This window comes from Psammomys obesus, unplaced genomic scaffold, assembly GCF_907164565.1.
Source record: "Psammomys obesus unplaced genomic scaffold, mPsaObe1.curated_primary_1811, whole genome shotgun sequence".
In the NCBI taxonomy this organism is placed as follows: Eukaryota; Metazoa; Chordata; class Mammalia; order Rodentia; family Muridae; genus Psammomys; species Psammomys obesus.
Genome location: NW_026585987.1, coordinates 8919330 through 8947183, shown reverse-complemented (window position 1 = coordinate 8947183; position 27854 = coordinate 8919330). Strand labels below are relative to the sequence as shown.

General features: G+C 37.9%; 1 protein-coding gene across 4 annotated transcripts in view; it reads left to right on the top strand.

The window, feature by feature from the left end:
• Rictor (RPTOR independent companion of MTOR complex 2) overlaps positions 1 to 27854 on the top strand; it is a 114331-nt gene that overhangs the window by 38631 nt on the left and 47846 nt on the right. For all 4 annotated transcript variants that reach the window (XM_055601055.1, XM_055601053.1, XM_055601054.1 and 1 more), the window contains exons 5-8: positions 298 to 429; positions 16419 to 16482; positions 23056 to 23182; positions 26264 to 26433. In XM_055601055.1, the coding sequence (XP_055457030.1) occupies positions 298 to 429; positions 16419 to 16482; positions 23056 to 23182; positions 26264 to 26433 (493 nt within the window). The remainder of the gene's footprint in view (positions 1 to 297; positions 430 to 16418; positions 16483 to 23055; positions 23183 to 26263; positions 26434 to 27854) is intronic.

The window sequence follows — 27854 nt, the reverse complement described above, 5'->3', positions numbered from 1 at the left end:
ATACCTCAGCCAAGAAAAAACTTGGTATGGGAGACTATCCTGAAGGATGAAAAATCTGAAATGCTCCAAAATTTGAGACTTTGAGTCCTTTCAAGTGTTCTAAGAGTTTGGGATTCTAGATTCTCAGATAAGAGATACTCGGTTTGGCATAGTCTTTAAAGTAGTCCCAGTCTAAAAGTACAAAGAATCAGAAATACTTCTCATTCCAAGCATTTTAGATGAGGGCTAGGTAAACTACATTGAAATCTTTATGTCTTTGAAACTCATGTAACCAAACTTTCTTTTGTCTTCAAACAGTTTGCGCTTAGCTTTATTAAATGAAGCAAAAGAAGTGAGAGCAGCAGGGTTGCGAGCACTGCGATATCTCATCCAAGATTCCAGTATTCTGCAGAAGGTGTTAAAATTGAAAGTGGACTATTTAATAGCTAGGTAACTTTCCCAGAGTTGCTTATGTTACGCATGCTTTTAAAGTTTTGTGTTGAGTTTAGCATATAATAAAAACGTATATGAGTTTTTGGTGTAAAGCTTGATAATTTTTGCAAACATACATGATACATGACTAAGGCTGTTTTTAGCATAACAGGAAGGCTCCATTATACTTTCAGGCAATTGTAAAATAGTTTTCTCCTTTTAAACTAGTTTCTTGTCCTTGCATTTTACATTACATATTAACCTAAAATCCACATACATAAGTATACATTATTTCTTTTCTCGTTACTTGTAAGGTTCTCCCATGTTATCTTTTTTTTTCTGTGAAGTATTTGGTTTTAGGAATTAGAACACAGTATTATCTATTCATTTAGAATAGTTTTTCAGTGTTGAGCTATTTTGAACCAATCTGCCCTGAAATTTTTGTGTAAGTCTGTGAGGTTCTCATTTCTTATAAGTGTGTATACAGATAGAAATGTTGGAACGTGATGCATGTGTGTTTAGCCTTGGAGATATTGCTGTATGTGTTTGTTTGTTTGTTTGTTTGTTTTTAGAAGTGGCACTTCTGAGGTCTTGACCAGGTTGTGGAGTTTATTCATATTCACTAAATTTGGAGCTTTGGTGGTTGTTGTGGGTTTATTTATTTGTTCATGTTGTATTTTTTTGCTTTGACAGGGTCCAGGCTGGCTTCAAACTTAATGATTTTCCTTCCTCAGCCTCCTGGGCGTTAGGATTTTAGACATGCACTGTCATCATTGGCTTAGATTTTGTAATGCTATCAGTAATTAATGTCATGTTTTTTCCCTGTCTTTAGCTGTTGATATATAGAAAGCAGGTCATATTTTCTTCTTTCATAGCAGTCTTGGTAAAGTCACTGTACAGTTTATGGGTTGTGTTGGGCTTCCTATGCACATAAGTATTAAGAGCAAATGACTCATCCTTTACAGTACTTTTTTTTTTTTTTATTGCAAGGTAACTTTATTATAATCATTAATGTTAGTTTACAGAAAAAAGTTAACATAGTGGTTCCCCCTTCAGTAACTGGGAATTTTTTAAATTAAATTTTTATTTTTTATATTAATTACAGTTTATTCACTTTGTATCCTAGCTGTAGCTCTCTCCCTTCCAAATCTCACCCTTTCTCCCTCATCTCCTCCCATTCCCCTAAGTCCACTGATAGGGGAGGTCCTCCTCCCCTTCCATCTGACTGCTAGCTTATCTGGCTGCATTGTTGTCCTCTGTGGCCTGGCAAGGCTGCTCCTCCCTCCCTCGGAAGGGGAGGGGAGGCCAAAGAGCCAGCCACTGAGTTCATGTCAGAGACAGTCCCTGTTGCCCTTACTAGGGAACCCACTTGGATACTGAGCTGCCATGGGCTACATCTTTGAGGAGTTCTAGGTTATCTCCTTACATAGTCCTTGGTTGTAGTATCAGTCTCAAAAAAGACCCCTGGGCCCAGATTTTTTTGGTTCTGTTGCTCTCCTTGTGGAGCTCCTGTCCTCTCCAGGTCCCACTATCTTCCCCCCCCCCCCCCTTCTTTCATAGGATTCCCTGCACTCTCTTTTCCAGTACTACTTTTATGCTTCTTAATATTGCTTTCCTACTCTGCTGAGAACTATACTGATGGCTTGTCATTTTCAGTTCCATTAATATATTTTTCTGGTTTGGGCATCAGGAGCATATTTTATGAAACAACTAAGTTGTCGCCTTTTTTATTCTTTGAAAGATATTTTGTAAATCTTGTAAAGTGGGTTAGTGTTTTCCCCTATATGATTAAAATAGACCAGAGAACCTTACAGGGTTAGTTTTTTGTTTGTTTTAAATTGTGGCTGACCTCTGTTGGTGGGGACAGCACCGTGCAGACACTCAGTTTTCTGTATTGGCTGTCTGTTTGGAACTCACTGAGGCTAGATTTGAGTTCGGCCTTTGGTGCTTTGGAAAGATCTGTCTTAAGCACTGCCTCTCTCTTGAGTGCTGCTCTTGTCTGCTCCTGTAGTGTCAGCTTTTCTCTCGCTGCACATTTCCTGTCATTGCTTTTCTCAGTGTTTGTAAATTCAAGCTTGTCATCTTTCCACATATGGTGCTTCTGTCACATCTGTTCTTTGTATTTTTCTTTTCTGGTGTTTTTTTGTTAGGTTTGTGTTTTCAAGACAAGGTCTCATGCTGGACTTCCTTCCTGACCCTTGTCACTTCTAACTGTCCTGCTGTGCTGAGTCTGCCATTGTTACTGCCAGTCAGAACAGTATAATAAACCTTCTGCACTTTTCCGCTTTTGTTTGTTGTTACGACTTAACGCCTTACATGCTTCTTAATTCTACCAAGGGTTAATTACTTGCCCCAGTAAGTATTTGCAGGTGAGAGTCTGCTTACCAGGTTTTGCACCTCATACTTCCTTGGATTGCTATTTAATTGATGAATCTCTTACTGGTTTTTTTTTGTTGTAGTACATGCCTACAAAAGGTGAATTTTTTCATCTTTTATTTGTTCATAAACATTTTCATTTTGATTTAATATTTGAAGGTTAGTTTGCCACTAGGAATGCTTATTTTTTTTTAAAAGAAATACTTATTTATTAACTATATATATGAGTATTTTGTCTGCATGTATGTCTATGCACCATGTACCTGCCTGGTGCCTGAAGAGGTTAGAAAAAGGTACCAGATCCTCTAGAACTGTAGTTACCGATGCTGTGAACCACCATGTGACAGGTGCTAGGAACTGAACCTGAGTCCTGTGTAAGAACAGCAACAGCTCTTGAGCCATCTCTCTAATCCCATCTACTAGTTATTATTCAGTGTGTGAATGTTGGTGTCTTCTGGCAGTTTCTTACTGTCAGTCAATACTTTCTTTTCCTTCTCTCTTTTTGTACTCTACCATCACCATAGGAAAGCTGCTGGGTTTTGCGTGTTATATTTTACCCTCCCATGGCACTCTGTCTGTACTACACTGATCATCTTTGTGTGAGTGTTTAAATTTTTTAAATTTTTAAGATCTTTTACAATTTATTCAATATATATCTCCTTTGAAGCTCCCTCCCTGTTCCGCCCATCTCCTTCCCCTAGTCCGCTGAAAGGTGGAGTTCTCCTCTGCCATCTACCCATAGCTTATCAAGTCTAATCAGGATTGCCTGGATCCTCTTCCTCTATGTCCTTTCCAGGCCACGTCACCAGGGGAAAGTGATCAAAGAGCAGGTAATCAAGTTCATGACAGAGCCAGCCCCTGCTTCCCTTACTCAGGAACCCATATGGAGACTGAGCTGACAATCTGCTACATCGGAGTAGGGGGTCTAGGTCCTTTACATGCATGGTCTTCGGTTGGTATGTCAGTCTCTACAGGACCCCTGGGCTCATGTTTTTTAGATTTGTTGGGCTCCTTGTGGGGCTTCTGTCCTCTTTGTGTCCTTCTGTCCACCCCCCCCCCATAAGACTCTGTGCACTGACAAAGTTTGACTGTGAATCTCAGCCTCTATAATAGGCTCCCATCTTGTTTGCTCTCTTCTACCACTTCTGCTGTCTATCCTGTTTGCCATTCAGAATGAGATTTGAGCATCCTCCCTAGGGTCGTCCTTGTTGTTTAGCTTCTTTAGGTCTCTAGCTTTTAGTATGGCTGTCCTATATTATATGCCTAATATCCGCTCATGAGTGAGTGTATACCATACCTGTTTTTGTTTCACCTCAATCAGGATGCTCCATCCATTCTCCTGCAAATTTCATTATTTCCTGTTTTTAAAAGCTGAGTAGTATTCCATTGTGTAAATGTGCACCAATTTTTGTATCCTTTTTCTGTTGAGGAACATCTAGGTTGTTTCCAGGTTCTGGCTATTACGAATGAAGCTGCTATGATCATAGTTGAGTAAATGTCCTCGCTAAATGGTGGGGCGCCTTTGGTTATATACTCAGTAGTGCTATTCCTAATTGTCTGAGAAAGCACCAGATTGATTTCCAGAGTGGTTGTACAAGTTTTCACTCCCACCAGCAATGGAGGAGGGTTCCTCTTTCTCCACATCCTCTCCAGCATGAGTCACTTGAGTTTTTGATCTTAGCTATTCTTAAGGGTATAAGGTGTAACCTCAGGGTCATTTTGATTTGCATTTCCCAAATGACTAAGGACATTGAGCATTTCATTAAGTGTTTCTCTGCCATTTAATATTCCTCTGTTGAGAATTCCCTGTTTAGCTCTGTACTTCATCTTTAATTGGGTTACTTGTTTTGTTGGTGTTTAACTTCTTCAGTTTTTTTTTTTTTTTTTACTTTTTAAAAATTGATTTATATTTTTATAAATTACAGTTTATTTACTTTGTATCCCCACTGTAGCCCCCTCCCTCATCCCCTCCCAATCCCTCCTCCCTCTCTCATCTTCTCCCATGCCACTCCCAAGTCCACTGATAGGGGAGGTCCTCCTCCCGTTCCATCTGACCCTAGCCTATTGGGTCTCATCAGGACTGTCTACATTGTTCCCCTCTGTGGCCTGGTAAGGCTGTACTCCCCTCAGGGGGAGGTGACCAAATGCCAGCCACTGACTCCATGTCAGAGACAGTTTCTGTTCTCATTACTAGAGAACCCACCTGGAGACTGAGCTGTCATGGGTTTCATCAGGTTATCTCTATGCATGGTCCTTGGTTGGAGTATCAGTCTATGAAAAGACCCCTGTGCCCAGAATTTTTTGATCTGTTGCTCTCTTTGTGGAGCTCCTGTCATCTCCAGGTCTTCCTATATTCACCTTCTTTCATAAGATTCCCTGCACTCTGCCCAAAGTTTGGCTATAAGTCCCAGCATCTGTTTTGATACATTGCTGGGTAAAGTCTTTCAACAGGACTCTTTGGTAGGCTCCTGTCATGTTGCCTGTTTTCTCCTTCTTCCGATGTCCATCCCCTTTGCCTTTCTGCATGAGGATTGATCATTTTACCCAGAATCCTCCTCCTTGCTTAGCCTCTTTAGGTATACAGATTTTAGTGCGATAATCCTATATGATATAATATCCACTTATCAGTGAGTATATACCAAGTGTGTCTTTCTGCTTCTGGGATAACTCATTCAGGATGATCTTTTCTAGTTCCCACCATTTGCCTGCAAATTTCATTATTCCCTTGTTTTTAACGCTGAGTAGTATTCCACTGTGTAAATCTGCCATGATTTCTTTTTTAATTTTTACTTTTTTTATATTAATTTCAGTTTATTTATTTTGTATCACAGCTATAGCCCCCTCACTCATTCCCTCCTAATCTCACTCTCCCTCCCTCATTTCCTCCTTGCCCCTCTCTTAAGTCCACTGATAGGGGAGGTTCTCCTCCCCTTCCATCTGACCCTAGCTTATCAGGTCTCATCAGGACTGGCTGCAGTGTCCTCCTCTGTGGCCTAGCAAGGCTGCTCCTCCCTCAGGGGGTGGGAGATCAAAGAGCCAGCCACTGAGTTCATGTCAGAGACACTCCCTGTTCCCCTTACTAGGAAAACACACTTGGATACTGAGCTGCCATGAGTTACGTCTGAGCAGGGGTTCTAGGTTATATCCATGCATGGTCCTTGGTTGGAGAATCAGTCTCAGAAAGACCCCTGTGCTCATATATATTTGGTCCTTGTGGTGCTCCTGTCCTCTCCAGGTCTTACTAATTTCCCCTTCTTTTATAAGATTCCCTGCACTCTGCCCAAGGTTTGGTTATGAGTCTCAGCATCTGCTTCGACACACTGCTAGGTAGAGTCTTTCAGATGCCCTCTGTGGTAGGCTCCTGTCCTGTTTCTTGTTTTCTCCTACTTCCAATGTCCATCCCATTTTCTTTCTAAGTGAGGAATGATCCTCTTACCCCAGGTCCTCCTCCTCATTTACCTTCTTTAGGTGTACAGATTTTAGTATGTTTATCCTATTTTATAGGTCTAGTATCCACTTATAAGTGAGTATATACTGTGTGTGTCCTTCTGCTTCTAGGATGCCTCACTCAGGATGATCTTTTCTACTCCCTACCATTTGCCTGCAAATATCATGACTTCCTTGTTTTTAATTGCTGAGTAGTATTCCATTGTGTAAAAGTCCAACAATTTCTCCATCCATTCCTCTGTTGAGGGACATCTGAGTTGTTTCCAGATTATGGCTATTACAAATAAAGCCCCTACGACCATGGTTGAGCAAATGTCCTGGTTGTATATTTGAGCATGTTTTGGATATATGCCTTGGAGTGCTATAGCTGGATCTTGAGGAAGCACTTCTGCTACAAAGATAACACTACCTCAGAATAAGGGGCTGGCAAAGTGTTTTTCTTTTTTTTATGATTAATAATTTTTTTAACTTTTATTAATTACACTTTATTCACTTTGTATCCCCCCATAAGCCCCTCCCTCCTCCCCTCCCAACCCCCCCCTTCCTCCCTCCCTCTTCTTCATGCCTGACCCTCCCCAAGTCCACTGATAGGGGAGGTCCTTCTCTCCTTCCTTCTGATCTTAGTCTATCAGATCTCATCAGGAGTGGCTGCATTGTCATCTTCTGTGGCCTGGTAAGGCTGCTCCCCCCTCAGGGGGAGGTGATCAAAGAGCAGGCCAATCAGATTATGTGAGAGGCAGTCCCTCTTCCCATTACTATGTAACCCACTTGGACACTAAACTGCCATGGGCTGCATCTGTGCAGGGGTTCTAGGTTATCTCCATGCCTGGTACTTGGACTATGAATCTCTGGGAAGACCCCTGTGTTCAAATTTTCTGGTTCTGTTGCTCTCCTTCTGGGGTCCCTGTTCTCTCCAGATCTTACTATTTCCCACTTCTTACATAAGATTCCATGCACTCTGCCCAACAGTTGGCCATAAGTCTCAGTGTCTGCTTTGATAGTCTGCAGGGCAGAGACTTTCAGAGGCCCTCTGTGGCAGGTTCCTAACTTGTTTCTTGTTTTCTTCTTTTTCTGATGTCCATCCTCTTTGCCTTTCTGGATGTGGATTGAGCGTTTTAGTCAGGGTCCTCTCTCTTGATTAGTTTCTTTAGATGTACAGATTTTAGTAGGTTTTATATGTCTATATGAGTGAGTATATACCATGTATGTCTTTCTGCTTCTGGGACAGCTCCCTCAGGATGATCCTTTCCAGGTCCCACCATTTACCTACAAATTTCATAATTTCCTTGTTTTTTATTGCTGAGTAATACTCCCTTGTGTAGATGTACCACAATTTCTGCATCCATTCTTCAGTTGAGGGGCATCTGGGCTGTTTCCAGCTTCTGGCTATTACAAATAAGGCTGCTACAAACAAGGTTGAGCAAATGTCCTTATTGTGTACTTGAGCCTCTTTTGGATATATGCCTAGGAGTAGTATGGCTGGGATTTGAGGAAGTGATATTCCTAGTTGTCTGAGAAAGCACCAGATTGATTTCCAGAGTGGTTGTACAAGTTTACATTCCCACCAGCAGTGGAGGAGGGTTCTTTCTCTACAACCTCTCCAGCATGTGTTGTCACTTGAGTTTTTGATCTTGGCCATTCTGATGGTGTAAGGTGAAATCTCAGGGTCGTTTTGATTTGCATTTCCCTAGTGGCTAATGATGTTGAGCATTTCTTTAAGTGTTTCTCTGACAAAGTGTTTTTCAAGCAAACGGACCAAGAAAACAATCTGGGGTAGCTATATTCATATTGAATAAAATTGACTTTCAACCAAAATAAATTAAAGATGAAGAGGGGCATTTCAGTCTCATCAAAGGAAAAATCCATCAGGAGGACATTATGATCCAGAACATCTATGCCCCGAATACAAGAGTACCTGCATTTGTAAACAAAACATTATTAAAGCTCACACATTGATCCCAACACCTTAATAGTGGGAGACTTCAACACTCCACTCTCACCAAGGCACAGGTCATCTAAACAGAAGCTAAATAGGGAAATTGTGACACTTAAGGAGGTACTCTAAGTCAAATGGACTTAATAAACTTCTACAGAACTTTTCACCCAAACTCAAAAGAGTATACCTTCTTTTCAGCTCCTCATAGAACCTTCTGAGAAATTGACCATATAGTTGGGCACAAAGGAAGCCTCAATAGATACAAGAAGATGGACATAATTCCTTGTGACCTGTCAGACTATCATGGCCTAAAAGTAGACCTCAACAGCAACAGAAATAACAAAAGGCAACATACACATGTAGGAAGCTAAACAACTATTTACTCAATGACAGCTGGGTCAGGGAAGAAATGAAAAAGAATTTAGAGACTTCCTAAAATTCAATGAAAATGAAGGCACAACTTACCCAAACCTATGGGACACAGTGAAAGCAGTGCTAAGAGGAAAGTTCACAGCACTAGGTGCCTCCAGAAAGAAGTTGGAGACCTCTCATACAAACAGTTTAATGGGACACCCAAAAGCCCTACGTAAAAAAGAAGCAGACAAGTTCTCAAACTCAGAGCTGAAATCAGTAAATTAGAAACAAAGAAAACAATTCAAAGAATCAGTGAGACTAAAAGCTGGTTCTTCGAGAATATCAATAAGATAGACAAACCCTTAGCCAAACTTCTTCAGTTCTTTATATATTTTCTGGATATCAGCCCTCTGTCAGATACAGGGTTGGTGAAGATCCTTTGCCAGTCTGTAGCCTGTTGTTTTGTTCTGATGACAGTATCCTTTGCTTTACAGAAGCTTTTCAGTTTCCTGACGTCCCATTTATTGATTGTTGAACTTAAGAGTCTGTGCTGTTGGTGTTCTGTTCAGGAAGTTGGCTCCTGCCAATGAGCCCAGGCTCTTCCTCACTTTTTCTTCCAACAGATTTAGTTTCTCTGGGTGGGTTTATGTTGAGGTCTTTGATCTACGTGGACTTTAATTTTGTGCACAGTGATTGATACGGGTTTATTTGTATTTTTCTACATGTGGACATTTAGTTTGATCAGCACCATTTGTTGAAGATGTCTTTTTTTCCATTGTATGGTTTTGGCATACAGATCAGGTGTCTGTAGGTATGTGAGTTTATTTCTATGTCTTCAATTCAATTTCATTGATCCACCGTTTTGTTTCTGTGCTAGTACCATACAGTTTTTATTGCTGTTCCTCTATAGTACAGCTTGAGATCAGGGATGAAGATACCTCTAGAAGATCTTTTATTGTAGAAGATTGTTCTAGCTATTTTTTTATTTGTTCTTGTTTACTTGTTTTTCCATATGAAGTTGAGAATTTTTCAAGTTTTGTAAAAAATTGTGTTGGTAATTTAATGGCAATTACATTCAATCTGTAGTTTTCTTTTGCTAGAATGGCCTGTTTATCTACGTTAATCCTGCCAAGCTATGGGCATGGGAGATCTTTCCATCTTCTGGTATCTTCTGCAATTTCTTTAGAGTCTTGAAGTTTTCTCATACAAGTCTTTCAATTGCTTGGTTAAAGTTACACCAAGATATTTTATGGGTTTTTTTTTTCTTTTTCTTTTATTTATTCTTTTTTTAAAATTTTTATTATTGGTTACATTTTATTAAGTGTATCCCAGCTGTATCCCACCCCCCTTCCCTCATCTCCTCTCTGCCCCTTTCTAAGTCCACCGATAGGGGAGGACCGCCTCCCCTTTCATCTGACCCTGTTTTATCAGGTATCTTCAGGACTGGCTGCAAAGTCTTCCTCTATGGCCTAGCAGGGGTTTTTGTTTGTTTGTTTGTTTGTTTTGGTTTTTTTGTGGCTATTGTGAAAGGTGTTTCCCCAATTTCTTTCTCAGCCCTTTTGTCTTTTGTATACAGGAGGGCCACTGATTTTTGGATTTAATTTTGTATCTAGCCACTTATTTGAAGGTGGTTATCAGCTGTAGGAGTTCTCTGGTAGAATTTTTTGGGGTCACTCATGTATACTATCATATCATCTGCAAATAGTGATAATTTGACTTCTTCCTTTCCAATTTGTATCCCCTTGATCTCCTTTAACCAACGGTCTTATTGCTCTAGCAAGGAATTCAAGTGCTATGTTGAAGAGCTATGGAAAGAGTGGGCAGCCTTGCCTTATACCTGATTTCAATGAAATTAATTTAAGTTTCTCTCCATTTAGTTTGATGTTGGCTATAGTCTTGCTGAATATTGCCTTTACTATGTTTCAGTATGTGCCTTGTGTCCCTGATCTCTCTAAGACTTTAAACATGATAGGGTATTGGATTTTATCAAATGCTTTTGAGCATCTAAGGAGATGATCATGTGTGTGTGTGTGTGTATATTTTTCTTTTAGTTTGTTTATCTGGTGGATTACATTGATGGATTTCTGTATATTGAACCTGCAGAGGGATGAAGCCTAATTGGTCATAGTGGTTGATATCTTTGATGTCTTCTTGGATTCATTTTGAGAGTATTTTATTGAGTATTTTTGTATCAATGTTCATAAGAGAAAGTAGTCTGAAATTTTCTTTTTGTGTTGTGTCTTTGTGAGGTTTAGGTGTCTAGGTGACTGGCTTCATAGAATGAGTTTATTAGTGTTCCTTCTGTTTCTGTTTTGTGGAACAGTTTGAAGAGTATTGGTGTTAGTTCTTCTTTGAAGGGCTGGTAGAATTCTGTGCTGAAACCATTTGGCGTTGGGCATTTTTTGGATGGGAGGCTTTTGATCATTGCTTATTTTCCTTTAGGGGATGCAGGACTATTTAATTTATTTACCTGATTTTGATTCAGCCTTGGTAAGTGGAATCAATCAAAAAAATTCATTTAGATTTGCAAATTTTGTAGCATATAGGCTTTTGAAGTAAGACCTAATGATTGTCAGGATTTTTTCAGTGTCTGTTATGTCCCCCCTTTACAGTTCTGATTTTGTTGATTTGGATAGTGTTTCTCTGCCTTTTTGTCTTTTGGTAAAGGGTTTGTCTATTTTGTTGACTTTCTCAAAGAATGAGCTCTTGGTTTGTTTATTCTTTGAATTGTTCTCTGTTTCTAATTTATTGATTTAAGCCCTGAGTTTGATTACTTCCAGCAGTCCACTTTTCTCTTGTGTGTCTGCTTCTTTGTTCCCTAGGGCTTTCAAATGAGCTGTTAAGTTGTTTGTATGAGATGTTTCAAATTTTTTTTATGAATACACTAAGTGCTATGAACTTTCCTCTTAGCACTGCTTTCATTATATCCCATAAATTTAGGTATCTTGTGCCTTCATTTGCATTGAATTCTAGGAAGCCTTCAGTTTCTTTATTTCTTCTCTGACCTGGCTGTCATTGAATAGAGAGTTGTTGAGTTTCCATGTGTGTGTATGCTTTTTGTTATTTTTTGTTGTTGTTGTTGTTGGGGTCTAGCTTTAGTCTATGGTAGTCTGATAGGATATTAGGGATTATTTCAGTCTTATTTTATTTGTTGATTCTTGCTTCGTGACCAACTATATGGTCTATTTTGGAGAAGGTTCCTTGAAGTGCTGATAAGAAAGTAAATTCTTTTGTGTTTGGGTGAAAAGTTTTGTAAATGTCTTTTAGGTCCATTTGATTCATGACATCTGTTAGTGTCATTATTTCTTTGTTTCTTATCTGTTTGGTTGACTTATCCTTTGATGAGAATGGGGTGTTAAGGTCTCCTACTATTAATATGTGAGGATCTATGTGTGGTTTATGTTTTATTAATGTTTCTTTTACAGATGTGGGTGCCCTTGTATTTGGGGCGTAGATATTCAGAATTGAGATGTGTTTTTGGTGGAATTTTTTGTTCATGAGTATGAAGTGACCTTTTCCATCTCTGGATTAATTTTTGGTTAAAAATCTATTTTGTTAGATATTAGAATGGCTACTCCTGCTTGGTTCTTAGGTCCGTTAGCTTGGAAAATCATCTTTTAGCCCTTTACACTCAGGTAATATCTGTCTTTATGACTAAGGTTTGTTTCTTTTATGCAGCAGGATGTTGGGTTTTGTTCATACATCCATCCTGTTTGTGTCTTTTTATTGGAGAGTTGAGTCCTTTGACGTTGAGAGATTAGTGACCAATGTCTGTTATATCCTTTTATTTTGATGTTTGTTGTGGCAGTTTGTGTGCTTGGCTACTTTTAATTTTGCTGTGGTGAGGTTTTTTATTTCCTGTGTTTTCCTAGGTGTTGTTAGCCTTCTTGGGTTGGGTTTGTTGTTGTTGTTGTTGTTTTGTTTTGTTTTGTTTTGTTTTTTTTCCTAGTATCTTCTGTAAGGCTGGATTTGTGGTTATGTACTATTTAAGTTTGTGATTGTTGTTGACTATCCTGTTTTCTCAATCTGTGATGGTTGAGAGTTTTGCTGGGTATAATAGTCCAGGCTGACATCTGTGTTCTCTTAGGGTCTTCATGATACCTGTCCGTCCAGGCCCTTCTGGTTTCATAGTCTCTGTTGAGAAGTCAGGTGTGATTCTGGTGGGTTTGCCATTATATGTTACTTGACCTTTTTCCCTTGCAGCTTTTAGTAATTTTTCCTTTGTCTGTATATTTAGTGTTTTGATTATTATGTGGTGGGAGGATTTTCTTTTCTAGTCTAATCTGTTAGGTGTTCTGTAGGCCTCTTTTATACTTATAGGCCTCTCCTTTAAATTGGGGAAATTTTCTTCTGTGATTTTGTTGAAAATAATTTCTGGGTCTTAGAGACAGGAATCTGCTTTTTCCTCTATTCCTGTTATTCTTAGGTTTCGCCTTTTCATATTGTCTTTGATTTCTTGGATGGTTTGTGCCAGCAATTTTTTACATTTAACATTTCTTTTAACATTTTCTTTGACTGATGTATCGATTTCTTCCATTGTACCTTCAACACCTGAGATTCTTTCTTCCACCTCTTGTAGTCTATTAGATATGCTTACCTCTGTAGTTCCTGTTTTCTTTCGTAAGTTCTCTCTCTCCATGATTTCCTCTGTTTGTGTTTTCTTTAATGTTTCCATTTCCATCTTCAGATCTTGAACCATTTTGTTGAATTCATTTACCTGTTTATTTGTATTTTCCTGCTTTTCAAACTTCAATTCCTTCATTTGTTTGTTTGAACTTTCCTCTATTTCTTTCAGTAATTTAATTATTTTCTTTCTAAAGGCCACAAACTGTTTGACTTTATCTCCCTATATTTCTTTATGGATTTTATTAATTTCCTCTATTATCATCATCTTCATAAACATAGATTTAAGGTCATCTTCTTGAATTTCACTTATGTGAGGGATCCAGGACTGGTTGACCTTATATAACTGGGTTTTGGAGATGCCATATTGCTTTGGCTTTTGTTGATTGTGCTTTTATGCTGGCCTTTAACGGCTGTCTCAGGTGTTGGCTGTTAGTTTCTGGTGCCTGCTGGAGTCATGGGGATGACAGGGTGGTGGGGTACATCCCCTTGATAGGAAGATGGTTGCTCCTGAAGGAGGCCTCCTCAGTTTTTTGGGTATGGTCACTGCATGACCGGTGCTTCTCAGGGAATTATCATAGCTCTTCTCAGGTGTATAGTCCTGTGGGCTAACTGGGCTCTTTTAGAGCTGGGGCTTTCCTCTCACCAGAGGAGATAGCTGCCCTGCCACTGGCTTTCTTGCTCTGAATTTAGTGAGCTGCTTCTGCTCATACATTGTTTTTGCTTGTGCACATGCCTCTTGAAGAACCAGGGAACCCTGAAGTTTGGTCTGTTTCACTAGGGAGACAGATTGAACTTTGGAGCAGCATCTGGGCCTGATCCCTTGGGTCCCAGGCTTTTGTAGGTCTGAGGTTGGAGGTGATTAGTGGCCAGTAAGCATAGCACAGAGGAATGTGGCTGGAGACTAGAGCCCCTGGGATTAGCAAGGTGTCCTAAGGTTGGACCTGATGTTTCTGTAGGGTTTCCTTACAACTAGGAAACCCAGTCTCTGGTGTTTTGGGGCTCACAGTTCTGTCTGGGACGGTGAGTAGTGCTCGCAGGCATGTGGCTCTGGGCTGATGACTGGGTGTTTGCTGGAACCTGGGAACTTTCCTGGGGGTTGGCTCTGTAACCTGAGATCGGATCCAATTGCTTCCTCCACTATGGAATTTCTTCTCACCTGGGGAACAATCACTGGGGCCTATGGTTTGGTCTGTTGGTTGCTATGCAGTCACTGCTGACCTACTAATCAGACAGAGTGTGCTCTTGGCACCACCATTTTGAATCCTCCCATCTACACTGATTATAGTGCCACCCATGTGTATGGCATCCTTATTGTATTATTTAACCTTTGGTGGGATTTGTTTTGTTTTGATCATCATAGTTCAAGGCTTACTGTTTACTTCTTTTATTCCAGTCTATTCTGTTTGTAAGTAAGTCAGTCTCTTTAATATTTATTTCAGTTATTGCCTTATGAATTATCTTACTCCTTTAAAAAAATGTTTCTGCTTTATTTCTCCATCTTTATTTTCATGAACATAGGCTAGTTATTTTTGAAGTCTGACAGTTCTTTATGTAAATCTGTATTCTTTGTTCTAATTTTCTTCTGATTTGAAGGTCTTCAGACTTTTGTTTGGGTATTTGTTTTAAATCATGGCTTATCACTAGTTATGTACAAATATTTGTGTTTAAAATTGCCAGCAATGGATCATGTTATCATTTTCCTTTGAAGACAGTGTTATTCAAGAGTCTTGCCATATTGCACTAGTTTGGGTTTTGCTGATGTCCAAGGAAGTAGCAATTTGGGGTCTAAAGCTAAAAGTGTGGCCATTTAGCAGATCCTCTTTGGCCAGCTCTGGCCCAAGCATCTTTCTTAGTCAGTTCTGTATTGCTGCATCTCTGTCCTGTGCTTCTCAGAGTAGGCTTCTTGAACCCCATTCCTGCCTTTGCACAGCATAGATCCTGACCAGTGTGAGAACATTGTATGCAGATTTTTTTTTTTTAACTCACATTCCTTTGGTTACTTACCTGCCTTAAGGTTAAGTCACTTTCCAGTCCTGCAGGACTCTGACTGCCCTACAGCTGGGGCTGACAGATGTTCCCAGTAGAAATGGCTGATTGAAGGTGGAGCTCCTTTTCCTTGTCTTGTCAGGTTTTTCTCCTATTTTTCTTTCAGTAGTAGTTGTCTGAAGGAAAATTTTCAATTTTTATAGTTGGTTTTGGCAGGAGGATTGGTTATTATCCAAGCTTCTTGGTAATAGCCAGAAATGCAAAATTCATCTGCATGATTATGTTATGTGTGAGAGTGTTGCCGAACTCGAACCTCAAGCAGACACTGTATCTCTTCTCCATTTTTTATTTACATTTAGACAAAACAGAAATGTTTTTGAATAGTAGCTTACCTCACTATAAAATATTGGTTAAAATACTAAACTGCCTAACATACATTTTTGAAAAGCAATTTTGTTACTACGTAAAACGAATACTCTTTCAAATTTTACACTTACAATTTATAAGAAAATATCAACTAAGTGAAATTTTTATCAAATGTTATTGAAAATAATTCTAAATTATTTAGTAAAATAGAATTTTATTTGGTTTGGGTTTTGGTTTTTCCAGATAGGGTTTCTCTGTGTAGCCTTGGCTGTCCTGGACTTGCTTTGTAAAGCAGGCTGGCCTTTAACTCACAGAGATCCACTTGCCTCTGCCTCCCTGAATGATGGGATTTCCATTGCCCTCAGCTTGTTTTGTTTGTGTTTTTGTTGTTGTTGTTTGTTATGTTTTGTTTTGAGACAGGATTTCACTGTGTACCTCTGGTGGTCCTGGAACTCATTATATAGTGGGGTAGCTTCTATATAATGATCCACCTGCATCTGCTTTCCAAGTGCTGAGATTAAAGGTGAATCACTATGCCTAGTTAAAATACAATATTCCATTGAAAAAGAGTCATTGTAGATAGAATTTCAACTTTGATTAAAATCACAAACTAAAACAACCTGGAGATATTCCCTTTATAGTCTATGTACATTGCTGAGATTTTTTGTTTTGTGTTTTATCATGTTGGTGAAACCTTCTGTATGTCTTTGGTCCTTTGATTATTTCCATGTTGTGATTCTTTCTTTGTAGATGTGTCACCCTTTTTTTCCTTGCAATTTTAATTGATATTTAAATATTTGTGTTTACTAGAAAAGCATGTACTACTGTTTCTTGAAGTTTTAAAACTCTGTTGGATTATTCTGTAAGGTATTGTTACACAGGATTTCCCAATGACTAATGCTTTGTATGTTATTAGGTGCATTGACATACAGCAGAGCAACGAGGTGGAGAGGACACAAGCCCTTCGCTTAGTCAGAAAGGTATGCTCTGCAGGAGAGAAAGGAGAGTGCTTCCATCTTAAATGCTTCTGTATTTAGATTGCTGGAGAATGTTTTCATTAAAATTTAAAGAACAAATTTTTATTAAACATTTTAATTTTGTTGTGAAGTTTTATGAAGTAAGTCGATTGTTTAAGCGTGAGTATTTGTGTAATCAGTCTATGTGACTTGAGGATAGCTAGAACATTTTTCTTAAAAAATGATGATGTTGAGTATTTTTGTCTGTAGTGGACATGTAAATGTTATGGTTTGTTATTAGAGAATGGACTTTTTGCCCCCAGCCATCTTCATCTTTCTGTAATGTGTGGTTCTTTCTAGCTAATAGAATAATAAAATGGATGTTAAAACAGATGCTCACTGCTTTCAAGACAAATTTGGACATAGTCCATGGGCACTTGTGATTAACAGTTCCAGCTTATGGCTTTACTGTTTAAACTGAGAAACGGATTTGATTAAAGGGAATCCACAAAGCTTCTGGGTCTCCTCCACAGAAGTTACTGTCAGCTGTTGTTGATGTAATAGCCTCATGACTAACCAAGAGTGTAGGGTGAAAGTAGATTTGATTGGAACACATTCTAAGACTAGTGTTGTATCTGTCCCTTTGAGGGAAGCTAATTCATAAAATTAATGTGTATGTTTGTGGGTGTGAAAGTGTCTAATATTACTGATGCTTTAAAACCGGGGTTTTTTTATGTGGCTCTAGCTGGGTGAAATACACTATGTAGCCCAGGTTGGCCTCAAACTTGATCCTCCTGCCTCAGCCTCCATAATGCTAGAACTGTAGGCATATACCACTAGATCCAACTTTAACTTATTTAATTGTTGAATTTATTTACTGTTTTTTTTTTTTTTCAATGTTTAAAAACATTGCATTTCTAGATAGTGGACTGCAGAGTTAGTATACGGATTTGTTTCCTCCTTTTCCTCTTTTTTTTCCAGTTGTCTGCCTTAATAGTTCAGTAATGGTCCCCAAGTTTATCATAGTAAAGAATAAGGAAAGGGAGTGGTTTCTTTAAAGAAGATTGAAATTCCAGTGAAAGTGATATTGGGGGATGGGCATGGAAACTTGTTTTAAGAAAACTGTTAGTTCAGGACTGTAATTCAGCCTTTCATATTTAAATTTTAAAATGTTTATACTTTTTGTTTGTTTGTAAATTCTTCCTAATGCTATGAATACTCATGACAAGAAACAAAAATTTGTTCTCACAGAACTCTTTGGTGTTGGGGTTATATTTTAAACATATCTTGCATTAAAAATTAATATGTATTAATATGCTAAAAATACTAACACCTTTGAAAAAAAAACCTAGGCCAGGTGTGGTGGTGGAAACCTGTAATCCCAGCACTCAGGGAGGTAGAGGTAGGCAGATCTCTGTGAGTTTGAGGCCAGTGTGGTCTACAAAAGTGAGTCCAGGGCAGCCAGGGCTATACATAGAAACCCTGTCTTGGGGGGGGGGGGCGAACACTTTGGGGGAACTGAAGAGATAGCTTAGTCAGTCAAACGTCTACTGGGCAGGTATGAAGCCCTGAGTTTGAATCCCCCACGACAGGTGCAGTATAGCCCATTTCTAACAACTGTGAAGGGGCCCTAGAATATTTTTAGAGGTTCTGCGAGCCTGTCATTATTTTTGTAAGTAACAAAAAGTTATTTTGCTTTTTATTACATCTATTTTGTCTCTGTTTGCTTTTCCTTATTCTGTATACATTCAAGCTTTCCAATGGTTTCTCTGTATGGGACAGCACAGGAGAGTGATGTAGAAGCAAATATACCATAGCTATCTTTTATTAAACTTAAGTTTTTTAAAAAAGTGTAAAACAATAGCACTCTCCTCACTATTTTTCTCTCTTGGAAAATACAGGGCCAAGTTATTATTTTTAATTTATTATTATTTTATTATTAATTTTTATTATTTTTTTAAGTTAGTGCATTTATTTACTGTGTGTGTGTTAGGGAGGAGGGACATATGCCAATTTAGCTGAGTCGGTGAATTCCCGGTCCAGTGAGAGACCCTGTCTCAGACATAAGATGGAGCGGAACTGAGGAGGGCATCCAATGTTGACTTCTGGTTTCGATCACTGGGACATGTGCACACATACATACACCTACACGCTCACTCACTCACTCTAGAAAATATTTCACTTTTAACATGCAATGTTTATATTCATATGAAATTTTTTATTTTTAAAGTAGGAATTAATATTATCAGGGTTGTTTTCTTTGTACCTATAAGAATTTCATTTGGTGGAACCACATGCCCTTGATATTCACAAGATAGTGGGAAAGCCAGAGTGAGAATCTAGTGTCCAGATTTCCAAAGCTACATTGGCTAATGAATGTTAAGTATAACCTGCCTATTGTTGGAGTACTTTTTAACTATTTTATTTTCTTTTTTTAATGCCTCTATCCCAAGCCCTACTTCTGGGCTCTACCTGTTAGCACACTTTTTAAACTATTTTATTTGGGTTTCTCAAAACTTCTTCCATCACCACCCCAATCCCTTCCAACACCCCAGTACTGGGTAGAAGAGGAAGGAGGTTAGTGGGGAAAGGGCGTAGTTATCTTAGGCTACTTCCTGCTGGTTAGGGCCCTTGAGTTCCTTGTGGAAAGCCCAGTCTTTGTTTCACGATATCTCCAACTTCTCTTCAAACTGTATCAACAGCCATTAGGAGCAGCAGTAGCCTTCCTTCTGCAAGCCCCTTTCTCTCCCTGGACCCTGACATTTATTCCCTCTCCAGAGTCTTCAGAGTTAAACTATCTGCAGCTGGCAAAGAACGCTCCTCAGAGCCTGCACCAAGCATATAGTTAGCTGCTGTGGACAATCTGAATCATATCTCACATCTGGGATTAAAACAAAAACATGTTTGCGTCCACAACATTTCCCTCTTTGTTTTAAAAAAATGGCTTTTTTTTTTTTTTTTAAATATGAATGAGACTTGTTGTTGCTTTTTTAAAAGGAGATGATCAAGAAACCAAACTCATTTTGGATAACTCTTGGCTGCTCTTGTCTGGAAAGGCTAGTACTTTTCACTGTTGAGCCTTGAGCTAGGACTCCAAAGCTGTTTCCTGACAGCAAGAAGTTACCTTGTTATGTCCCTCTTGGACATGCATTCAGTAGTCAAATGACCTTTTTATTACAGCATCTACAAACTTTAAGAAACTTAAACATTCTTGCTGAGAATCCAGTACTGCCAGAAACGGCTTACTTGCTTCTCTGGCGGAACATGCCATATTTTCCAGATTTAACACACCAGCCATTTTGAGCTCTGAGGCTTTTAGTAGCTTGGTCACAGTTTCTTTTCAAGTGATGAAGCACCGAACATTTTGATATCAAAGGTTTTTGGTGGCTACTGGGAAAGTTAATAGTGGTAATCTGATTACCAGAGGCTGCTCCTTTGGCAGCTTAGTTCACCCAAGATTAACTTTTTTTTCTTGAAACAGGCTGTTTCTCTTTAAACCTTTTGCCCTGTACAGCCTTCTACTCCTCCCAGCTCCACAGCCTACCTGGAGGCTGTGGGAACGTGACACAGAAAGTTCTTGGGCAGGGCGGCAATATTGGGAAACTCCTGCTCTCAGGTACCAGGTCTGAACACTCTCTCTCTCTCTCTCTCTCTCTCTCTCTCTCTCTCTCTCTCCCTTTTCCAGCAGCGATATTCGTTTCCCAATTGCTTCCATCTCCACCTGCAAACTCTCTAGTTGCACAGCCTACTCTGCAATCCTTTGAAAAGTGAGAGAATTCAGTGACACTTCTGATTTTCTTTCTCATCTACTTTTTGTTTCTTACATCCCTCCATATTCACTCGAAACTTTTCCAGTTGTTCAGCCATTCCCACAACCCTATTTAAAATGGAAGACAGAGAAGTAAAACCAGAAAATCCTTTGTGGGATCAAAGCCGGAGAGAGCCCAGCAGCAGTAGCCACAGTAAACCTTTTCCTCATATCATGAAACAGTATATCCATTTCTCCATACCCTCTGTCTCCTCTAGGTCATTAAAAACCATATTTTCCATTATTCTAAGCCCCACACTGGGCACCATTTGTTGGCAAACTTTTTAACTATTTTATTTTCGTTTCTTAACGCCTCTATTCCAAGCTCCACATAGGGAATCACTTGTTGGTGTACTTTTTTTCTGTATTTTATTTTGATTTCTTAATGCCTCTTTATCCCTTCTCTACCCCCATCCCTTCCATCACCATAGTACCTGGTAGGAGAGAAAGGAGTTAGTGGGGATAGGGAGTAGTTCTCTTAACCTGTTTCTTGCTGGTTAGGGCCATTGGTTTCCTTGTGGAAAGTCCAGTCTTTGTTTCAGGATATCTCCAACTTCTTCTCATCCAGCTGCATAAGTAGCAGTCAAGGGCAGCAGGGGGAGTACCTGCAGCTTTCTTTTTTTCTTGGCGCTCCCGATTCTCTCTTGGCCCTGACATTTATTCCTTCTCCAGGGTCCTCATATTTGAACTATCTGCAGCTGGCAAATGGCTCCTCTCGAGCCTGCACTAGGCAGGCCCTGGTGAACAATCAGAATCAGACCCGTATCCCACACCTGGGATAAAAACAAAAGCATGTTTACATCCACAGCAGCCTACCTTGGGTCTGCCAGCCATTTCTGTTCAAACTGTCATTTTATGACATTATTCATGCGGGCGAAGAACTACCATTATCTCAGTTATTGCTTGCTTCTCATTTAATCTCCTCCTCCTTCTACTCTTGATTCAACCTTCCAACCACAGCACAAATTTCAGATGTTATGGAACTGCTTTGTGTCACTTGTGCATATAATTGCATCTTAATCTTTGCTTTATATGTCCATTCCTGCCAGAAAAGATGATTGTAATAGTGTCCACAAAGCATAAACCATTTTATGGTTTTTCTTTTATTAAGTATTCATACATGAGTGAGGAGAGCATCCTTTGATCTCATTGACTTTAAGAATTTCTTGGCATTTATCTCCCTGGAAAATAAAAAATTATGATTTCATTTATAAACATTTAATTTTATGTATTTGGTCCATAATATAATCTATTGAATAAATAAGTATGTGTTTAGCATATTAAATTTTAGAGTAGAATTTCTTACTGTACTTGAAATTGTTGGAACTTTTTTATTGTTTATATCTTCATTTTCCATATAAGAAGTCTCATTCAAAAAGATGATTGATTTGGCAAAGTTAACTACTTTATTAATTAGTAGTCTATTAATTTGGAAAGCTAAATTGTCTTAGTCAACTCAGAATCTATTACATAAATTTTATTTGTGCAATTTTTAAAAATTTATTAAACTTATTTTTTTAATTATGTATATATAGGGCAGGTGATATTTGCACATGGTTGCAGATGCAGAAGGCAGAGGTGCTGGATCCCCTAGCTGGTTGCAAATTTGGCTTCTCTGGAAGAGGATCTGTACTCCTAACTCCTAATCCATCTTCCAGTCCTGTGGTGGACATTTTCTCATGAGCACAAAAACTGTGACCACCATACTACTACCCTAGTCAATTAAAATATAAGAGGTTAGATTCCTCCTTCCCAAGAAGATCGCTTTCTTCTACCCTGCTACATTCATCCTCCTTTATTTGATTAGTAGAAAGAATTGACTGAGAAACAGTTACGAAACCTTTCTTTGAGTTTGGTGATTGGAAATAAATTATTTTATGATTGTGAAATTGCATTCTTTAATTTCATTTGACCCATGTATTATTACTGCTGCTCAAATGATATAAGCCACCTGTGATACAGTCAGGCTGTCCAGCACAGATTATTCCTTTGATCCTCCTATACTTTACCTGGTGTCTTTCTTCAGTCATCTTGTATTCTGTGTCAGACACTAATCTTAACTCTTCCAATAGGTTTCTAACTCCAGTAACATCTAGGAGAAGTTACTTTTCTCCCTTTCAAATAAAACCTCCTTTCCTGCTTTACGCTGTTATCTATCTTAAACAATAGTTTGTCACCTGCTTTATTTTCTTCCTGCTTTTTACATCAGAGGTAGACACTTTTGACCTATTTCCAGAGTTTCAGTTATTTTATCGCCAATTTGACCTTGACATGAGGTTCATCCAAAGTTTTATCACGAAGTATATATATTCGGTCTACCTTAGAATTGTTTAAATATCAAGAAAATATTCTGGATTAGCCAGTCTGCCCTCTGGCATAGCAACAAGTAACAGTAACTATAAGGGAGGAGCAGAGGTAAGTGGCAGGGATGTAATGGTGATGGAGCAGCACAGTGGTCTATTCACCACTGCTCGTGTCACTGAGGAGCTGTTTAAGATGCCACTTTTATTCCGGAGGAACTTAAAATCTTAGAAATGGAAAGTCTTGTTTATCAGTTAGTTTAGTTTTAGATTATTAGGAAAAAAACACAGAAACATCCCCATAGTAAGTATTGTTAATATTTATTAGTTACAGTAATAGAAATCCATATATATATAAAGCTGAATGTTAAAATTGGTGCCTCAATCTTACAAGAGCTTTGTGCCCTTAACTACCTCCCTCTCAACAAACTGAATTTTAAAATGTGCTAAGAATTAAATTACTTATTTTCTGATTCTTCTCTGTTACAGATGATTACTGTGAATGCTTCCTTGTTTCCTAGTTCTTTGGCCAACTCGTTGATCGCAGTTGGAAATGATGGACTTCAAGAAAGAGACAGAATGGTTCGGGCATGCATTGCCATTATCTGTGAACTAGGTCAGAATTTTCTTCAAATAATGAAGTGGTTTATAAAGTACATGTAATATTTCCTAATGTTTTTTTATTGCTACAAAAACATGAAAGTACTCATTTGTGATAGAAAAGTAGATGTGTCATTTATCAAATAATTCAAATTCATATATGTTTTCAAATTTCATGATATTCCAATAATAAAATCTAAAGTCTAGCCTTCTGACATTGATGATATGGTATCTTGAGATGTTTTAAACATAATAGTCTACAGTGCACAAAATGAATTCTAATAAAACCTTCATTTTTAGGGATCAAAGAATAGAGTGAAAAAAGTGAGAATAATAACATGTATCTTGGCACTGGGTGAAAAGAAGACTTTGAATTATCAAATGAATCATACAGAGATTTTAGTAGACAGTTTATTATATGGAATTTTAAAAATGCTTGTTGGCAGAGCAACAAGCAAAATAACAAATGTTAAGTAAAATAGTAAAAGCAAATAATTTTCAAATACCTACATGGCTAATTAGTTACATTTTAGAAAAAGCATTTATTATCAATGGAATATAATTTTAAGTACCAAGAAAATGATGGTTGGAATCTTTTTTTTTTTTTTTTTTGGTGTTCCCAAAAAGTAGAAATTATGGAGATCATATTTTGTCTTGTAGTGATAAATAATAAAGTTTAAGTTAAAAACGAAGAGCCATTCTACTCCTGAAGACTCAGTGTATTGTCCATAATACCTAGTTTGGAAGCAGGATCAGAAATATAATTATGAAAATTGCAAAAAAAAATTTAATATACCAATGTCTGGGACTTAGAAAAGTATATTGATCTACGTGTATTATAAAGTGAAGCAAAATGTAAGTGGGTAACCAAACCAGGGTAGGAAAGAAGAGAAATACTCAATTCTATGATAAGCAGGGTGAAAACAATGGTATAATTAAAATTTGTTATTAGGTAACAAGACAGATTGCTCAGCCTTAATTTATATTAGTTAGAAGAAGAAAATATTTACTCTTAAGTTGAGAAATTCCTTAATAAGGGAGAAAAATGTAATAGGAGTTTTTTTTAACTAGAAGATGTTTTAACCTATATGCTTAAAAACTCAATGAAATGAAACTTTGTGAAATAATAAAGAAGCAAGTAATTACATCCAGAAACATATTTAGATAATTAGAAGGCTACTTCTTTGGTATTCTAGAATGGAAATCATACACATTTTACAGAAAAAAAAAAATTTGCTGCATGCCAATGCCTGGAATACCTGAACAGCTGTACTTAGAGTAATGTAATGTGGAGTTACACAGTACTGCTGAAGAGAGAAGGAACTAATCTTACAGGTTACTCACGCTCAGCAGAGGAACCAGAACATTTCTGGAAAAAGTAATGGAAGAGGGGGGGAGCTTCTATTAAATCAACACTTAGTATGCACTTTTTAATATGGCTGTGCATGATGTGTGCACACATTCATGTGACGGCCGGAGGTCAACATTCCATATTTCCTCTGTCAATTTGCACCTTATGTTTTGAGACAATACTCTCACATTGTTTAAAATGTTTAACCAGATTGGTGACGTAGTAAATGAAGTTTCAGTATTGGAGAACAGTTAGTTGTCAACTATAAACATACATAGAGAGAACTGAATCAAGTGAAGACATGACCTAAATGGTTGCAACTGCGAAATCGTGAAAATCCAAATTTGGTATAGTTCAGCACTAATAATCAGACTAGAATAAATAAGCGTAAGAAATATGTAGGAAAGATAGATGAAGTATGTAGGGAAAGTGTCTAAGTCAAATTGAGTTTCAGGAGGATAGAACTAATCCACTGTGGAGAATAAGAACAGTGAGTACAGCAGAGGGAGCACTTTGAAACTTTGTGGACAGTGAGGTTCTGAATGGAGCCTGCTTGGGCAGTTGGTGGAACTGTCCAGACATCACTGATCTGTAAGGTCTGTGCATTGCGCCTCTATGTGGTTCCACCTAATTTCAGAAAACCTAATTCTGAAATCATCCAGGAGACTAAACATGACAGAAGAAACCAAGAAACATTTTGGGAAAAAAAAGTGGAGGAGAAAGGAAACTTTGTCTTTCGTATTTTAAAAACTGTTAATATTATTCATTATTTTTAGAAAAACTTAAAAACAAGTTGCAGATCCCATTTTGAAAAACAGGTTGGCATATCATTACATATAAAAATCAAAGCTGAGCGTGATAACATGTAACTGTCATCTCAGAAACTCTTGGGAGACAGAGACAGCGAGATACCAAATTCAAAGGCAGCTTGCAAGTAGAGCTCTGCCCCCCTGCCAAAAAAAAAAAAGAAAGAAAAAAAATATAAAAATCAATTTGAGAAACATGCTGGGATAGTTAATTAAATATTCATGAGGGAAAATTGAGATTATAATTTCAATGATATCATTTATCTTAAAAAATTTTAACTTTATGACAGAGTGACATGTATCATTAAGATGCATACATGTCAGGCGTGGTGATAGACACCTATTATCCCAGCACTCAGGACACAGACAGAGCAGAGCATATGAGGCCTGCCTGAACTCTGGGCCCTGTTTCAAAACAGAAGTTCCACAACAAAATCCACAAATTACATGCAAGGAACAGTTCTAGTCTTCAGAGTAAGAAAGAAATTTTTCATTTTAAAGTTATAGAAGCTCTTGTGTGTGTTTCTGTGTGTGTTTCTGTGTGTGCATGCATGATTGTGTACATCTTCATAAAATTACACTATTTGAAGCAAAATTGAAAATGACAAATTCTATAAAATACTTGAAAAAAAGACCATATGGCTAATGTCTTCACAGTATAATGAACCCTGAAATTGAAGAAAAAAATATCCAGTAAAATATGTTCAAAGAATATGACAAAATTGTTCAAAGGCATTTTAAAACTCAGGCTTTGGGAAAAGATCGTAAGTGATATTAAATTTAAATAAAGATACTAAGGCAGCTATAACTTGCTATCTTTTACTTGTAAATATAGGTAATTAGAAAGTTTCAAATCCAAAGGGGAACTTAAGATTTAAGATAAAAGGAGGTTTTAAATACTCAGTACTCTGAATATAATTAGTTTTTCTTTCATTTTTAGCACTTCAGAACCCAGAGGTGGTAGCCCTTCGAGGCGGACTAAACACCATCCTGAAAAATGTGATTGATTGCCAATTAAGTCGAATAAATGAGGCCCTCATTACTACAATTTTGCACCTTCTTAATCATCCAAAGACCCGACAGTATGTGCGAGCCGATGTAGAATTAGAGGTAGGCACTTTTTAGTTTGTTTTAATTTAAAATTTAATTAAAATATTTTTATTTAATGTGTATGAGTGTTTAACCTTTCATGTATGTCTGTGTACCATACATGTACAGTTCTCACAGAGGCTAGAAGAGGGCGTCGGAACCCCAAGAACTGGAGTTACAGATGGTTGTTAAGATATCATGTGGATGCTGGGGATCGAACTTTGGTCCTATGGAAGAGCAGTCAATGCTTTTAACGATGGATCCATGTCTCTAGCCCTAATATACAAGTTTAAATACATAACCTTACTTAGAAATTTTGAAATAGGCTCAAATGCTACATTAATTGCATAAACTAGTTTAGTTTGTTATTCATGTTCCTTATAGTTACTTGATTGAGACTGAATTATAAACATTATTCTGAAGAACATTTCAGCACTATGCATAATAGTTCCCCTAAGACATTTCTTGAACAAACATAAAAGGTGAATAAGATTACACCAAGACTTGTGCCTATGTAAGAAATTCACTATAATATTGTCTATCTTCAGCTAATTGGTTTCTGTATATTCTTTTAGCAATACTAAGATTCTCTTAAAAATTTAAGGACTGGGGGCTGAAGAGATGGTTCAGAGGGTAAAGCTCTTAACTGTGTAAATGACCACCTGAGTTTTATCCTGGAACCTCATAAATGCTAGGTGTAGTTCAATTCTGTGATCTCAGCATTCCTGGAAAGGCACAAGAATTGGCTGGAAGCTCCAGTGGGAACCTCAGAGGCAGAAACAGCAGAGGGATTCTGTCTCAGTAATAAGGTGGAAGAGAACAGACTCCCCAAAGGGTGGCCTCCGGCTTCCACATGCACCCTGTGACATGTGAGCACCCATACTTAACAAATATCACTCACACACTAAATTAATAACAAATAACAATGAAGAATCAGAACACCTTGGCACTAACTTTAATTGAACATGCATGTATTGTTTAAAAAAAAGTCACATATATTTTTTTTACTAATTGAGGTAGAGTGTTTTATAGTTAATTTGAAATAGTAAGATCACTATATATATATACTCCTTACTATTGGGTGGTACTAACTGAGGCTGGTGGCACATGACTGTAATCCCAGCTTTCATGAGACAGAGGAGGAGTAATGGGTGTTGGGAGGCCAGCCAGGGCTGCTAGTGAGACCGTATCAGACAGCAAAGTTATCACACTGTTAATCTTACCAGTTTGTTTTGGGAAACGAACTACATTGTCTATTGAAGATAGCATCCAAAATAAGTTTAACTCAAGGATTTAAGTATTAAATTATAAATTATCTAGGATTTAAGATGTTTAAGGAGCCTTAAATGTGGTAGTTGTGATTTTATTAGGATTTCTTTTTTTTTTTTTTTTGGCGTGTGTGTGTGTGTGTGTGTGTGTGTGTGTGTGTGTGTGTGTGTGTG